Source organism: Larus michahellis, chromosome 15, assembly GCF_964199755.1.
Source record: "Larus michahellis chromosome 15, bLarMic1.1, whole genome shotgun sequence".
Lineage (NCBI taxonomy): Eukaryota > Metazoa > Chordata > Aves > Charadriiformes > Laridae > Larus > Larus michahellis.
Window position 1 is genome coordinate 3,136,530 of NC_133910.1, and position 16,103 is coordinate 3,152,632.

Below are 16,103 nucleotides of genomic sequence, written 5' to 3' on the forward strand. Positions count from 1 at the left end.
ACGATTCAGTTCACGCTTGGTACTACGGTTTGACATTTCCTGAACATCCTCTTCTCGTCCTCGTACGCTGTCACAGATCTCTTGAGTAAATCTCCTGGAGTCCTTTGACGAATTGCTAGTCTGCTATCTCACGGCTTATTATTTCGAAAAGTACAAGTTCCATGATGCTTGAGGTATAACCACTTACCTTTATTGGTTATTTCCTTTTTGACCTTAAGGGTATCTGGAGCTGGCAGCTATTATTCTGCTTAAAAAAAAAAATCTTCCAGGTGAGCAGGCACAGAAAAAAGCTGTTGATGCTTGAACCCTTTAACCTTTTGAAATACGGATTTGTGTGTGGCTTATGGCGGAGATGCGTTACAGTGAGAACTCGTTTGTGGGCTTTTGAAGATTCCTCTTATTTGGAGACGGCAGAAAAACTTTACATCCGTAACGGAGCAGAGATCTCAGCCGTAGCTGTATTGCTAATGGGTACTTCTTATGGATTGCTGCCAGCTTGTTTTGATGCGTGACAGCACTGGGAGCCTGTAAATAAACAGAAACTAGCGTATCTAGATGGACTATTCCGAATAAAAATAACCGCGCTGGTTGACAGCAGCTAGAGCGTAACAACCGAGGGGTTTTGTTTTGATCGCTTGGCCTTTTCCTCGTTCACCCTTCTCTTTCTCTTTTCTTTTCCTAAACTGGCGCCTGGCTGGTGCCTGGCAGCTGGAGCTGGTAGTAGACAACCCTGGCAGCCCAAGTTCTCGCCAAAGCGGAGCAGCCGGCTGCGGTGGGAAGGGGAGTGTGGTGTGAAAACGCAGCTGGGAGAGCAACTCGACGGCCTCTCCTCTCCATCCCGCCTCTGGCTTGCTCAGCCCCGCGATGCCCTGAGACAGGAGTTAAAACCTTCAAACCTTCTGCCCATGCTTGGCTGGGCATTTTTCCATACTCTTTCCATACTGTGCGGAGGGGTTTTCATGCTTCATGCAGACTTTTTTTTTTTTTTATTAGTATTTTGTCTTAGCAGAAGCAGCATTCTCTTTTTTTTTTTTTGGTTTTTTTTTTTTTTTTGGGTAGCTTTTGTATTTTCTGCTTTATCCTATGGCTATAAATTGTTCGGGTATTCCTTGAAGTGCTGGGAGCGATGTGCCAGATGGTGCTTTGCTGTAAGGAAAGGGGCTGGTTTTTTTTTTGGAATGATTTTTCTTCTGACTTCTTGCATCCAAAACCGACACAGGTAGTGAAGTTAGCCTCGTGAAGCAACATTTCAGTTTATTTTTAGATTGTCTTGGTGTTCACCTGAGCGTTAGAACTGGGTCCGTTTTGCATGTGGGGAAGTGGAAAGGGTGCATGGAAGGATTTCGTTTCGTTTCGGGGAGCAGCTGGTGTGTCGGAGCCTGGTGCCGCTGCCACCTGAGCGCTTCCCGGCTTCTGACTTCCAAATTGGCTAATTACCGCTTGGGGTTTGGGTGCGAACTCTGATTAGACCTTCAACGTATTTATGGAAATGAGAGGTGTTATTAAATATGCTTGAGGAGGCTTAATTGAAAACCTTTCTCTTAAGGAAGTCTCTCTCGGTGCCTGTGTTCCTAATTCTGGCAATAAGGGGCTCTGCTCTGTCGATTTGCTGCTGTGAGCGTATTTTTGTTGTTTATCCTTTTGGTTTTTCTAGAACAAACGTTTTTGTTTAATTATAAATTGTAGCCAGATGTTGCCGTTTAACACTTGACTTAACATTTGATCCCTGTCGTTTCATTGCTCTGGGCTTGAATTATGTTCCAGAGCGGTGGAGGGCGGCCTTGGCCTGGGTGAGCTTGTGTGGGGCTGAAGCAGTTGGGTTTAGCTTTCTATTGCAACTTGATGTATTATTTTAGAAAATTCTTTACTCTTCCTGTTAACGTTAACTTAGATGAATGTTGCGGCGATGCCTAGAATCCCCTTGGTGCAGGCTGGAGACAAGAGGACAGAAGAAACCGGGAGAGGTCGGGCAGCGATGGGGTGATGGTTGTTGAAGCATCGGGAGGTATCGGCTCCTGCAGCCCTTGAGGCTGCCCCGCGTCCCTGGGGAGTGCGCGGGATGCCGGCTGGGCTGTGACAGAACCTGCAAAATGAGATTAGAGGATGGCTTTTCTTTTCCTGGAGCTGGCATTAGAAGGCTGCTTGGCAGTGCTATGAGTTGGAGCTGGTTAGAGGTTAATCCCTTTGACAGGATTATTTTTATTTTTTTTTTTTGTTAATTTTTAACTGCTTTCATCTTATTAAAAGAATATAAAAATAATGAGAAATGGAATACCTCAGCCTGATAGGGGAAGTTTCATAACACCATGAATTAATATATACTGTCCACAAGAACTGGAAAAGTATTCAGAATCTTCCTCCCCCTCCAAATACTTTTGCCTGTAGTGAGGCAGGGCTTATCAGTCTGGTTGCTTGATTCTCTTGTGTGGGTTTAATTATACATTTTTCCATTTTTATTTTTTTTTTCCTTCGAAATCCATAATGGGAAGTCCTCACGTCACCAGACTGCTCTCCATACCGGGCGTTCTGGGCCCCAGCCCGCGCTGGCCGCTCTGTGCCGTGTTCTGCCCTCGGGGATCGCCAACCTCTGGTACCACCCACGGCTTTGTCCACCCACGGCTTTGTCCACCCAATTCGTGCTGGTTTCTGTAAGATTTGGTGTCTCTGTGGTTTATGATAATTCAGACCCTGTTTCTGGACAGTGTGATCATGTCCCAGTTCTGTACTGAGGGATGTCCATGTTTCCGTGGCGTTTGTTCTGTTAAAAGCTGGATGGTGGAGCAGTTCCTCGGTACCTGGCGGCAATAACTCTGCGTGAATCCACCTTCCCCTTGAGACCGGGATAAATGGAAATCAGGATCTGAGCGTTGAGGAGAGAGGAAGGTCCTGCAGAGCGTGGTGAGCCGGGGGCTCCATCGCTGCTTCCGTGCTGCAATTGCTCGGACGCTTCGGTGTGAAAGCCCATTCCTTTGCACCTTGGTCTTTGGGTCTCCAAAGAAAAAGATGTAGAATATAAAACTTCCAAAAGGCAGGGACAGAATTTTCTACTTTTAACAGGCATGAGATGAAGGCGGGCAGGTTTTACCGCTGTGAAAAGTTTCAGGTTAGGATAACCATAACGATGAATTTTGGTCAAGGTTCATGATATCTATTTTTATTATTAATATTTTTTTCCCCTTAATCCTGCTAGAGCGGAGAGCATTTCTGATCAAAAAGCTCTTCTGCAATATTCATATTTTTTAAAAGTGTTTGCCTAACTGGTTTTTTTTTTTATTCTTTTGCTGAGACCAGCTAAATGATACCACATGGCTGTGCAAATTCTAATTATATGTGGGAGCCCTCTGATCGTATATAATTTCAAGCTGAAGTAGAGAGGGATGCAAATCCAACATATGTGTCTCTCTCCTTCCTTTCTGCCCTTTAAATATAAGCTTTCTTTTAATTTCTAAAATCGTGTAGCGTATTGGAACGCTCACTGAAATATCTTTACTAATAATTTATTGGAGTTTTTAATTGAAGTTCTGCCTGAACTTCTGCCTGCTTTACGCACAGATTAGATTTAAATGTGAAGTGTTTAACGTGCTGCCTGGACCCTGGCACAACTTGGTATTTTTTTGCTGGGCGAGATCTTCTGACCCTGGGACACTAAACGCGTTTCTCAGTTCTGTCTTTTTGGCACATAATTCTGTAGACTTCTGTTAGGCCAAATATAAATTCTCCTTTGACGAAGTAAGTTTGCTGTGAAAAATCTTTTCCTCAGTGCGTTTCGTACTGGGCAGTATCTCTTTGTGTGAGCGTTTTTTCTAAGTGAGGTGGTTTTGCGACCATTTCTGACCATCAGAGATCGGTCCTTGACCTCCGGACCTCCGATTTCTCTGGGCAACTTTTTGACCACGTTTTATTAGACTTAGAACTAGAGTATCTCTATTCCCACTCCTTCACGTATTATGAGATTGGTGTTATGTGGGGAAAAAAATTACAAAAGTGAATAGCGTGCTCATCTTTGGCAAGAACGAGAGAGTCATGTCTCTTGTGTGATACTTCTGTCTCTTCCCTGGGGCAGGATTTGAGTGTGGAAGCCTTTCTGAAGGGCTGTCTCAACCTTTTTCTTGAGCGCCTTGCATTTTTAAAAGATAAAATGAACTAGACTCTGATATTTGCGAGCATTTTTTTCTCCTCACTTCTCTTTCATGGGCTTATAGTTCCATACCGAAGAACAGCCGGCTCTGGAGAACCAATTTCAGTGCTCCGTGAGGTTTCCCCATGAATCATGATCCTCTGTGCCTGGGGGCAAGATGCTGCCACGCCGTGTTTTCTCACCTAAAGGATATAAAAGCTGAAATTATGAATCCCAGCAAGTTTGCCGAAAGAAAAAAAAATCCCCCCGGGGCTATTAAAAGTCACCACCTCTGGCTTGAGGAATTCATGAACTGCAAATTGCTGGAGGCTCGGAGAATGTCATTACGTTTTCCTTGCTCTAATACTGTTCCCCAGCAATCTGCTGCTGGTTGCAGCCAGAGAGTTGCTCTTGGGCTTAGATAAATATTTAATGTTACCTCATATCACCTCTCCTATGTTCTTAACTTTGAGCTATTCGCCCCGTGTCTAATCCTACAGAAAGAGAAGAGGCCCGGAAGGGTGCAGGCGGCTGCTCCAGGACGGAGGGATGGAGGGATGATGCCGACAGCAGTAAGTCGCCTGCGAGGCTGATGTCAGGTGTGGAGAGAGTGTCACTAGAGGATGGTGTGTAGCTGTGACAATGTGTGGTGAGGGTACGGTAACGCGTAGCCTCGGGCACTCCTGCCGGCTGGTGTGGCTGCGTGAGGGGGTATGCACTTGAGAATGGGTTTTATTACTTCCTTGCTCTCAGCAGTTTAGTTTAAATAACACTTTTGGTCATTCTGTTTTATGTGCCTGAGAACGCATATGTTGGTGTTCTTGATCACATTAATGGAGGGTTATTTAATGGTTGATTAATTGGGAGCTCACTAGAAATTGGAAGTGTAGAGCAGATGGTTGTTATTTCTGAAGCAAAACAGAGTTGGTTTGGTTGGAAGCATCACCGTGTTCTGTGCTGGGGATAAATAAAGGTCTGGGTGCCTTCGTCCCGCGCTGCGGTGCGCAGGGGGGATGCTGGGCAGACCCCTCCCGAGCCAGCACAGCCGTGTCTCTGCCTCTACACACGTGTTTGTATCATGTACTGGGAACGGCTTCTTTTCCACATGCAAAAGTGAAGTGAGTGGACATGATTTCTGAAGTCATGTGCCTCTCCAAGGCTCTCTTGTTGCTTGGCGGGGATGTGCTGTCCCCATTCAAGCTATCTGTGGGTGAATACCCATCTCCTTGACTAACTGTCCTGGTTTCAGCTGGGACAGTTACTTTTCTTTCTAGTGGTTGCTGTGTTTCAGATTCGGTATGAAAGGGATGTCAGTAATGCATATTGTTTTAGTTGTTGCTAGGTGATGGTTGTACTATTGAAGGACTTTTTTTCAGCTTCCCATAGAAGCTGAGCAGGAGCATAGAATGAACAACGGAATGGCCAGGGGAATATTCCGTACTATAGATGCCACGCTGGGTACAGAAATGGGGGTTGGTGGGAAGGGGAGGGGGGAGGATCTACAATCGCTGCTTGGGATGGGATGGGCAACCAATTCCCCAGGTGGTGAGAATGACTTGTGTTGGATTATTTTATTTTGTATGTTCTTTTACCATCATTATTATTGTTATATTTTTCTGTTATTGTTCTATTAAATTGTCTTTACCTCAACCCACAAGATTTTTCCCCCTTCCCTTTCCCCTCTTCTCCCTGCCCTTCTCGGGGGGAAGGGGGAGAACTCCACGGTCCTGGCTGCCGGACGGCGTTAAACCACGACACGGACATAAAGATGCGCCCAGCTCTACAAAGTCTGCCCCTCGCCTGTATAAAAGGCGTTCTGGCTGGTGGGGTCACGGGGTTCGATGGTTTCCCCTTCGGGCATGTGCCCCCGGTCCATCAGATGGGCGGGTGCACTCCAGGCTCCTGTGCCCGTGACCAGGGGAAGGCAGAGGTGGAGCACGCTGTTCCCCGCTCGTTGTTAGTCTCTCTTACTTGACATTTTTATTGTATTCCTCAGCTCATTTTGCATTCCTGGCTGTTCGTTCTTTGCCTACTGAACTTCCACCGCTGTCATAAAGCTTTGTAAGTTGCATGTCCTGGAAGAATATTTGGTCTACATATCACTTCTATTTTGCTGAGAACTTTGACACATTAATGAACACAAATGATAACTTTGCTGTTGAATGCATTTTCAAAATTGACCTGCCCTCTCTCCCTTGCTGTCTTTATAGCACGCAATGTCAGGAGTATTTCTTCTAGGAGACCTCTCTTAATCCCATTACCTCATCCAAAGTTGTGCTAGCCCAGCTGTTTGTGAGGCCGAATGCTGAACCAGATCAAAGAATCGACCAATGTTAAAAATGAAGTGGGTAAAAACCCCCCGAGCATTAGGTCTGTTCCCTGCAGACAGAGGGTTCGAGCAGCGCTGATGCCGGAGTGAAGGGCAGGTTCTTCTCTGGAGATGCTTAGGAACTAATTCCCTCTGCTTTGGACTTGTGGCTTTTGTGGGAACCAACTACCATAACCTTTATTGGAGGATGAGGAAATGAAATTCTACTCTTGAGTCGTCCTCCTTTTGGTGCTTTCTTACCAGCTTTTACTTTTTTATCTTTTGGTCTCAACTTAGGGGAAATTTTTGTCCATTTTTGATTGCTCTTCCTTCATCATCAGTGTAACAATGAGCAAACATTGTTTGGGTGTTTGAAAATGCAAGATGAAAAGATCATAGAATGGTTTGGATTGGAAGGGACCTTAAACACCATCTAGTTCCACCCCCTGCCCTGGGCAGGGACACCTCCCACCAGCCCAGGTTGCTCCAAGCCCCGTCCAACCTGGCCTTGAACCCCTCCAGGGATGGGGCAGCCACAGCTTCTCTGGGCAACCTGCGCCAGGGGCTCACCGCCCTCACAGCCAAGAATTTCTTTCCGAGGCCTCATCTCAATCTCCCCTCTTGCAGTTTAAAACTGTTCCCCCTCATCCCATGGCTCCCCTCCCTGATCCAGAGTCCCTCCCCAGTTTTCCTGGAGCCCCTTGAGGGACTGGAAGGGGCTCTGAGGTCTCCCCGGAGCCTTCTCTTCTCCAGGTTGAACCCCCCCAGCTCTCTCAGCCTATCCTCACAGCAGAGGGGCTCCAGCCCTCAGAGCATCTCCATGGCCTCCTCTGGACCTGCTCCAACAGGTCCATGTCCTTCTTGTGCTGAGGGCTCCAGAGCTGGACACAGCACTCCAGGTGGAGTCTCCCCCAACCTGAGCAGAGGGACAGAATCCCCCAGCTCGCCCTGCTGGCCACACTTCTTTTGATGCAGCCCAGGATGCGGTTGGCTTTTTGGGCTGTGGAATACATGTTGCCGGCTCATGTTGAGCTTCTCATCAGCCAGCACCCCCAAGTCCTTCTCCTCAGGAGTGCTCTCAAGCCATTCTCTTCCCGGCTTGGATTTGGGCTTGGGATTGCCCTGAACCAGGTGTAGGACCTTGTACTTGGCCTGGTTGAACTTCATGAGGTTCTCATGGGCCCAGCTCTCCTGCCTGTCTAGGTCCCTCTGGATGGCATCCCCTCCCTCCAGGATGTCGACCATGCCACACGGCTTGGTGTCATCAGCAAACTTGCTGAGGGTGTGCTCCATCCCATTGTCCATGTCACCGACAAAGATGTTAAACGGCACCAGTCCCAGTACTGACCCCCTGAGGAACGCCACTCGTCACTGGTTGCCACTTGGACATCGAACCGTTGACCGCAACCCTTTGAGTGTGGCCATCTAACCAGTTCCTTATCCAGCGACTGGTCCATCCATCAAATCCGTGTCTCTCTAGTTTAGAGACCACGATGTCGTGCAGAACAGTGTCAAACGCTTTGCATAAGTTCAGAACTCCCATTTCTGAGTTCTTTGCAAGTCTAACACTGAAGCATGTTAAAGCAGAGAGAAGTCTTTACAGGAGGAAATGAGCGCTTGGGGGGGGACATGAGTCGGCCCTGGAGCTCAGGATGCCAACGCCAGACGCTGTACGGCTGGGTTGTGCTTTTTGAGCATGTAAGTGTGAAGCTGTGACCTTTTGCTGTGTTGTTCGTTCATGGTTCCTTGATTTTTACTAAACACATTAAGCCACGCTGCTTTATTAATGCCTTGGGAGACTTCACATAATTAAGCGTTTTACTATTTTGCACATAAATTTCAGTGCTCATTAATGAAAAAATGAAGGATTACGTTATGAAAACATTAATACAAAGCAACTGCCCTTTCGTGTTTTGTAAATGTGCGTTTCTCTCTCAATATGAGACAGATAACCTCACACCTAAAGAAAGGATTAATCCCTTAAGTTTTCTTTCCTTTGCTTTTTTGTATTTAGCTGCAGTTGTTCTGCAACCTCCACCACAGATGGCATGTATTGCTGCCGATGAAATGGAGTTGGTAGTAAGAAAAATAGACTTAAAGTGCCTGCAAGAAACTTTACGTGCACCAAAGTTCATCTCTGGTATAATGTTGATGCCAGATGTGCGCATCTCGGTAGTGGAAGTGGTGTGCGTCGGACCGTGGCGTGAATACGGATTTGGGATTCTCTGCTTGGGGCTGGTAGCGGTATAGATTCGTGTTGGCAGGTTGAAAAAGAAGTAGTAATACTATAGAGAGAGCTTGAGGATTTTTTTTTTATTTTTTTTTTTGGGTGTGTGTGTATGGTTGGACTCGAGGATCTCAAAGGTCCTTTCCAACCATGAAGATTCTATGATTCATCTAGGGAGTCGGTTTAGGGCAGGATGAACAAATGATGTATTTCAATACGTCAGTGAGGTAGCTTTTTTTTTTCTTTGAAACCAGATTCCTGGGCTTTCTATGGCTGGGAAAGGTACGTGATATTCTGAGCGTTGTGTTTGTGAAAATGCAGCTGCAGTAGAAAGTGTCATCCTGTGTGACTGAGGGATGCAATAAAAGAGAGCTTGTAGGCTGAGCCTAAAGCAACAACAGGGCTCAGGGAATACGGAGAATGGGAAAATGTTATATCTAAGTGTGAAAATCTCTGTGAAGACTTTGTGCCGGTTCTTTCTTCCACGACAGCTCTAACGGATGCAACTGATCCATCGTGATCTTCAAAGCGCGCTCACAGAACTGCATTTGTTACAGCTACATTTAGTCGATAGAGTTTGGCAGGAGCCGAGTGGCAGGTGTTCACGTGTGAAACTTGTTCTTCCAGGTCCTACTTTGCTGCTCACCAGTGACAACATCAAACAGCGACTTGGTTCTGCTGCCCTGGATAGGTACCTGCCCTCGTTATTACTTATTTCTTGTGAAAGAATGCAGAAAGATGCTGTGCTGGCCTTATAAATGTACAGTATTTGGGAATAAAATCCTGTGTTCTGACATATATTGTGCTTTCTTACCGAGGTGTTTGAGACAACAATGTTTCAAGAGTATTTGGTTCAAATGTGGGTGGTTTTTTTCCATCATGCTTTCTCACTTGTGAAATGGGAAAAGCGGGATTGCTGCAAGTGGGTGTCGTGTGCTCGTTCTTAGGGATGCCGTGGAAGTCTTGCTGAAGTTAGGCACCACTGCACCCTCTTTCCTCTGTGTACAGATCTAATGGGATAAATAATGGAGAAATAAAGCAAGCAGGAGCCTGGAAATGTGTGGAGATAAGGTTCCTAGACTGGAGGAGCAAGAGATGCAGGTCTCCGATGCCCTTCAGATTTTGTGCTTGGCATGTAACATTTCTCTCTACTCTGTCAGGAGCTGTGATATAAAACCATTTGAATTTGTTCGTTTTTTGTTTTTTTGTTTCCCTTTTCTGTCCCCAGCATCCATGAATACCGACTAACCAGCTGGCTGGGGCAGCAGGAGGATATTCACCGTATCGTGCTCTACCAGGCAGACAGCACCCTCACCCCCTGGACCCAGCGCTGCATCCGGCAGGCGGACTGCATCCTCATCGTGGGGCTGGGAGACCAGGAACCCACTGTTGGAGAGGTGTGGGGATAGCTCCTGCCTGGATTGGCAGCGTTAGTGGTGCACGTCAGAGGAGGTTGTTTCATATTCATGAATTTTCCCGGGTTTAATACCCAAGGAAACATAAATAATGAAATATTCCCGAGACAAGTGTGTTATAAATAGAAAAAGAATTGAATGAGGAGCCTCTGAAGTGGCAAGTTTTATACAGAAGTGTTTCCAGCTAAGTTCCGTTCCTCTAAAGGATCATTTTGGCCAATGGTAAATCAGAAGCCAAATTGCGTTGAAGCTTTGCCTTTCCGTCCAGAATTTCTTTACGCAATATCCAGATAGAGAGAGAAATTCTTTTCTTCCTGGATGGAATTCGTGTTGTGTGCCTAGGAAAAAGTAGATATAAATTGTATTGTATGAATAATTAAGTATATATTATTACAGATTGGAAGCTGTATTTTTTTTTTTTTTCCTCCTTACTATCTATTTTTATTTTTGATCTTTCGTTACTGAAGTTGTTTGACCAGGCGTATAAATTCTGCGAGAAATTTTAAAAATGAGGTCAGCAGGGGGATTTTTAGGATTGTGCAAGGCTGAGTCTCACCTCCCGAGAGCCTGGGACTGGGACCATCTGCAGCGTTCCCGTGTGTCGCTTTGTGTTGGTTCTTCATGACCGTACGTGGGAGGCAGGAAGCACGGCAAGAGCAAGTTGCCATCGGTTGCCTAAAACAACAACAACAAAAGAACAAAAATAAGGAATGCGAGGAGGGAAAAGGGGTCTGATTGGAAGTGAAAGAACAAAACATGCTGAACGTTTGTAGGCTTAGGTGTGACTGGGGAAGGGATCTCATTTTGCATGAACAGCGTGTGTCTGTGCTGTGCATTTAATGGTCTCTGTTTAGGTAAAAAGCATTCATTTTTAAGTAGTCGGGTTTGAATCCTTGTCTGATTTTTTGGAGTTCTGTATGCCACAGAAGCCCACAGCTAACAGCGTCGTTGTCTCAATCCATCTTGTTTGATGGTTCTTCATGTGTGTAGCTGTCTGCAGATTCAGATGGGAATAGGGCTCAGGTGTGTGTGTGTGTATATATATATATGTGTGTGTGTATGTATTTCACAATACATTATTCTGTTAAGCTGCTTCTGGAGCAGTCCATACCTGACACCCTCCTTGCTTTGGTGTGTGCTGTGCTGTAGCTGGAGAGGATGCTGGAGAACACGGCGGTCCGAGCCCAGAAGCAACTTGTCCTGCTGCATAAGGAGGATGGGCCTCTCCCTTCCCGGACCGTGGAATGGCTCAACATGCGGAGCTGGTGTTCTGCACATCTTCACCTCCGCTGCCCACGCAGAGTCTTTTCCAAAAGAAGCCTGCCCAAGCTGGTAAGAGATTCCTGCTTTGGTGGCCGATCCCTTCGCTGTTGTACTTTACCTTTGACAAATTAATCTGACATAGTGATACTACGTGATATTCCGATGTGCAACTGACCGTTACACGGGTAGTGCTCTATTTGAATCATAGAATCGTAGAATGGTTTGGGTCGGAAGGGACCTTAAAGCCCACCCAGTGCCACCCCCTGCCCTGGGCAGGGACACCTCCCACCAGCCCAGGTTGCTCCAAGCCCCGTCCAACCTGGCCTTGAACCCCTCCAGGGATGGGGCAGCCACAGCTTCTCTGGGCAACCTGGGCCAGGGGCTCACCACCCTCACAGCAAAGAATTTCTTCCTCAGATCTCATCTCAATCTCCCCTCTTCCAGTTTAAAACTGTTCCCCCTCATCCCATGGCTCCCCTCCCTGATCCAGAGTCCCTCCCCAGCTTTCCTGGAGCCCCTTGAGGGACTGGAAGGGGCTCTGAGGTCTCCCCGGAGCCTTCTCTTCTCCAGGCTGAACCCCCCAGCTCTCTCAGCCTGTCCTCACAGCAGAGGGGCTCCAGCCCTTTGATCACCTTCGTGGCCTCCTCTGGCCCCGCTCCAACAGGTCCATGGCCTTCTTGTGCTGAGGACTGCAGTGTCCTCAAATGTTTGGCTTCAATTTACTTTAGAAAACACAGGGGTAAGGGGCTCCTGTCATCTTTATGGATGCACGCTTGGCTGGAGACAGTAAATACCACCTCAAGGTCCTGTTGATAGGTGTGTGCAGGCAGCAGAGTCCCCTTCATTGGGAGGATCCCTGTGCTTGTGAAACCCACGCTGAAGGTAAAGCAGAGGCAGACTTGGGACGCTTCCCGGTAACTTCAAATCCTTGTCAAGAAAGAGAAAGATCTCCAAAGAAAATACCGTACTCCAATGGAATTTTCCCAGCTACTATAAAAGTGTGAGAAACACATATGATCACTAGAACTGTTTGGATAATCCATTAACCCTCTTTCCTTGGAAGAACAGCCATCCACTTTTAACAGTATGTTGTTGGCTGGTAGCGTAGACTCTACCCCGCCTTTAGAGTGACCATCTTCTGCCTCCCTTCTGCAGATAGAGATGTACGAACGCGTATTCCAGAAGCCACCAGACCGTCACTCCGACTTTTCTCGCCTGGCTCGTGTTCTGACTGGAAATGCCATCGCGCTGGTGCTGGGGGGCGGAGGAGCCAGGTAGGTGGCTTATCCTGGGCACGCCAGTGTGTTGCTGCCAGATCCTAGAGCAGCACTGTCACCGGGCTGCGACGGATCCTTCAGGAAAACTGAAATGCTGTAGAACCAGGACTGTTCTGTAAGCAGCATTTGGGGGAGACACTGAGGAGTTGCTTTTGTTACACAAACTTAACCTGCTGCGCGGGATTGTGCTTGGATGTCTGCAGAAGGAACAGGAGTGTTTATGACCTCTTGAGACCACTCATCAGTTGGGCTTAATACCAGGAGGTGACCAAGGCACTAAGTATGACGCTTCTTTCTTTGTGGGCCTACACTGTGGATTTTTGGTTCCATCCCCCCCCCTCCGCCCCCTCCCAGATTCTTCTATTAGAAAATGGCTCACCGTATTTCAAAGGCCCCCAAAGCTCTTCGAAGTTTGGGCAGCAAGAAGAATTATGTCCCCTAATGGGAGAATGTTCTCGTCTTTATGATCACCCAAAACCCCAGGTACCTACGCGCTTCAGACAGCCTCACTTTACAGAAAGATTGTATTTTTGCAGGCGTGGGGGCAAGGTGTGTGCTGAACACTTGATTAGAATTCCATATGAATTCCTGGTGAGCTTTGGAAATAAATTATTACTGACATTTTTCTCTGGAATCCCTTTTTACTTTGAGAGTTTTATGTTGAGACAGACACAGAATTTAGTAGCCCTTTGTCTCAAGAGAGCGCTGCCTTCGTTGTCTTTGTCACCATGTGCTTGAAGCCCTTCTTTAAAAGAGTGCTTTGAAATACCGCTCTCAAAAAAAAAAAATATAATTTGCACATAGTCTGTCTATTTAAATCCACGGAAATATCACATTTTTGTCTTTGGGCCAGTGCGTGCTTTGGGGGGGAGCGTTTGTTACGGTAAAGGTTAGAGCTCCGTGGTGCCAGCTTGTTCTGATTAGTCACTTGATGCTGAGACAGCCAGCGCCGTGGCTCTTCCTTTGAGTGTCTGCGAAGATGCCGTTATCCGGCTGCCTTTCACGCTTTCCTCACCTGGGATGATTTCGGTGTCTCGTTGCTGAGATAAGCACTATCCCGTGGAGACACAAAGGAAAGCAGAGGAGGGGAGCTTCTGCTCAATCTGGGGATCTCGGGAGGCTTCTAATCGACTGATGCAAAGCACTCGGGGTGGGGTTTTTTTTGGCTTAGAAGTTATCTGATGTCTCTGTCTCTACTGAAGCCTGTGTCACGCTAAAATATGTGCACTTTGATATTTCTGGCAGCACATTTTGCTCGTTCCCTTCCTTTCTTCCTTCTGTAAACACTGCTGTAATTTTTGCCAAACTGTTTATTTATTTTTATTATTTTTTTTTTGTTCTACTACTTAATTTGCAAGCTGCCACCTGCTGGTTTCCAAGAGCAGAGGTAAGAAAGAGGAGGATTATTGAGCCTGTTCGTTGTTCCTGTGTCGTCCTCCTCCGCGGGTCTGAACCGCTGCTGTGGTGGCTTCAGGCTTTCTGGATGCTCGGCGCCCATTCAGCAATGTCACCGTGTCCCATCAGCCGCTAATTTGCTAATTTCTTCATCTGCGCAATGTGGAGGACTTTAAGAGGGTTAAATGGCAGAACAGATAAATAGGATAATTTCTGCTTTCTCTGAAACCCTATTGATGTCGTGGACCAAAATGGTTTTTCTGGGGGTTCAGGCTGACACGCGGGTGGTGTGACCGTTGTGTTCTTAATGGAAAGGTACGGAATGCTGTTTCTGTAGCTGAATTGTCATCTAAATCGTGGCTAGATGAAAGATTTGGATTTCTTAAAAATTTATTTTTAAAGTGAGAATATAATTAAGACTCTGGGGCAAGAATTACACACTTACTCTGAAGTGTGTAAAAAAAAAAAAAAAAAAAAAATTAAAAAAAAAATATCTCTGCCTTTGGAAGGTTCACAGCTCAAAGTGAGTTCTTAGGTCCCCGTCTCTGCTGAGAAGGGAACTTCAAGGGATTATGCACGAGGTACTTAAAGTCACCCTGTGATTAAAGCCCATTCCAGCCAAAAACACTTCGATGGGTCGCTGCACAGCTGCCCGACCGTTAGCGCAGCCTTGGGATAACACGCGGCACAAAGTAACCCCCTGCCTTGTCGCAGGAGCGTGAGTCGTGCGGGGCACACAGAGCAGAGCGGGACGGTGGTTCCTGGGCGCTGCCCGGTGGTTCTTTCCGTTAAAGGTACCATGTTCTGTGACCCCAGTAATATCAATTATTTAGTTGTTATTTTGGGAATGTTTGGCTTCCCAGCGACAGTGGGTTTGGGAGGTTTTACCAGAGCAGCTTCCTAGTAATTATCTTTGTGGTTTGTCATGACAAAAGGCTCGTAGGAACTAAAGGTTTTACTTCTCTTGTGAGTATAAAAATAAAACAAATTGAAGTGATACAGTTCTAAAATTATAGCGTTTTGCTTTTGTTGAGTGCTAAGTTAATTTCAGTTAGAAACATAGTGGAGTTTGAGGGAAGGAAAGGGGATTTGCGCTTAAAAAAATAATACCTTGGAAATGTAGCTGCAAGCATAATGACGCATCAAACCCTGCAACAAAGGCAGAAATCCTCCCATAAATCATTCTCATGACCTTTAGCCATCCCACGTACAGCCCACCCTTTCTTTGGTTTTTCGGTCGCTGTCTGAGCAAAGCTGTTTGAAAACTAAAATTTATGGGGAGTAAATAATTAATACAGAAGTATCTGGGAATCCCTAGGGCTTGGGGAAAAAAAAAAACAACTGAGCGTGCTGTTTATGGAGACTGACTTGATGAAAACGGTGACGACAGGCTTTGTTGTTGATTATAACGTCGTTATTCTAGGAGTGAATTTTGTCCGACGTGCCTGTTCCACGTAAGCGTAATGGGGAAACGCAAAGCATTCGACCTGTTCCCGTTTGGTTATTTTGATAGGGGTCTGCATTTGCAGTAACACACGTGATACAAATACGTGACGCCCGTGAGATATGCCTATCGAGAAGGAAAGAGCTATTGTTAAAAGAAGTTACCTGCCTTTTTTGGATGTGCTGTCCGGAATAAGGCACAATAATGAGCTGCATGTCCGCGCAGGGAATGAACGCCCGCGGTGCCAGGGACCTTTACCAGCGGGTGCTGCTGGTGGCCGCGTGTCCTGCCCGGTCTGTGTGACGCGGTGGCCATGGCTCCGCAGCACGTCATGCCTTTCCCTTCTCCCCGCTGCCCTCCCGTCAGGCTGAGCAGCTCGGCTGTCCCCGAGGAGCTGCTGTTGGAGGGTGTTTGTCCATCAGGGCATCTTTTCTTTTCTCCTTTTTCCATTTAGTTTTCTTCTCGAACTTATTATTTTACCTCAGCTCCTGATATGTCAAGTAGTTGGTTTTTTTCACAGCGTTTTCTTGCTGACTCTAAGGATTTGACTTGGACTTTTGCCTTTTCATTTTGGGCAGTTCCCGTTTCATCAACCTGTTCTTTCTGCCTTTTCTTCTTTGCTTTCATCTCTGGCCCCCTGAAAAGGGAGGATAAAAG

At 46.6% G+C, this 16,103-nt stretch overlaps 1 protein-coding gene across 3 annotated transcripts in view; it reads left to right on the forward strand.

Annotated features, from left to right (window-relative positions):
- Positions 1 to 16,103, forward strand: part of PNPLA7 (patatin like domain 7, lysophospholipase) — a 137,552-nt gene that overhangs the window by 71,063 nt on the left and 50,386 nt on the right. For 2 of the 3 annotated variants that reach the window (XM_074609344.1, XM_074609345.1), the window contains exons 22-25: positions 9,280 to 9,343; positions 9,881 to 10,049; positions 11,217 to 11,399; positions 12,486 to 12,604. In XM_074609344.1, coding sequence (XP_074465445.1) covers positions 9,280 to 9,343; positions 9,881 to 10,049; positions 11,217 to 11,399; positions 12,486 to 12,604 — 535 coding nt within the window. Of the gene's footprint in view, positions 1 to 4,617; positions 4,690 to 9,279; positions 9,344 to 9,880; positions 10,050 to 11,216; positions 11,400 to 12,485; positions 12,605 to 16,103 lie in introns of all 3 variants that reach the window. The other variant, XM_074609343.1, reaches the window with a different exon arrangement.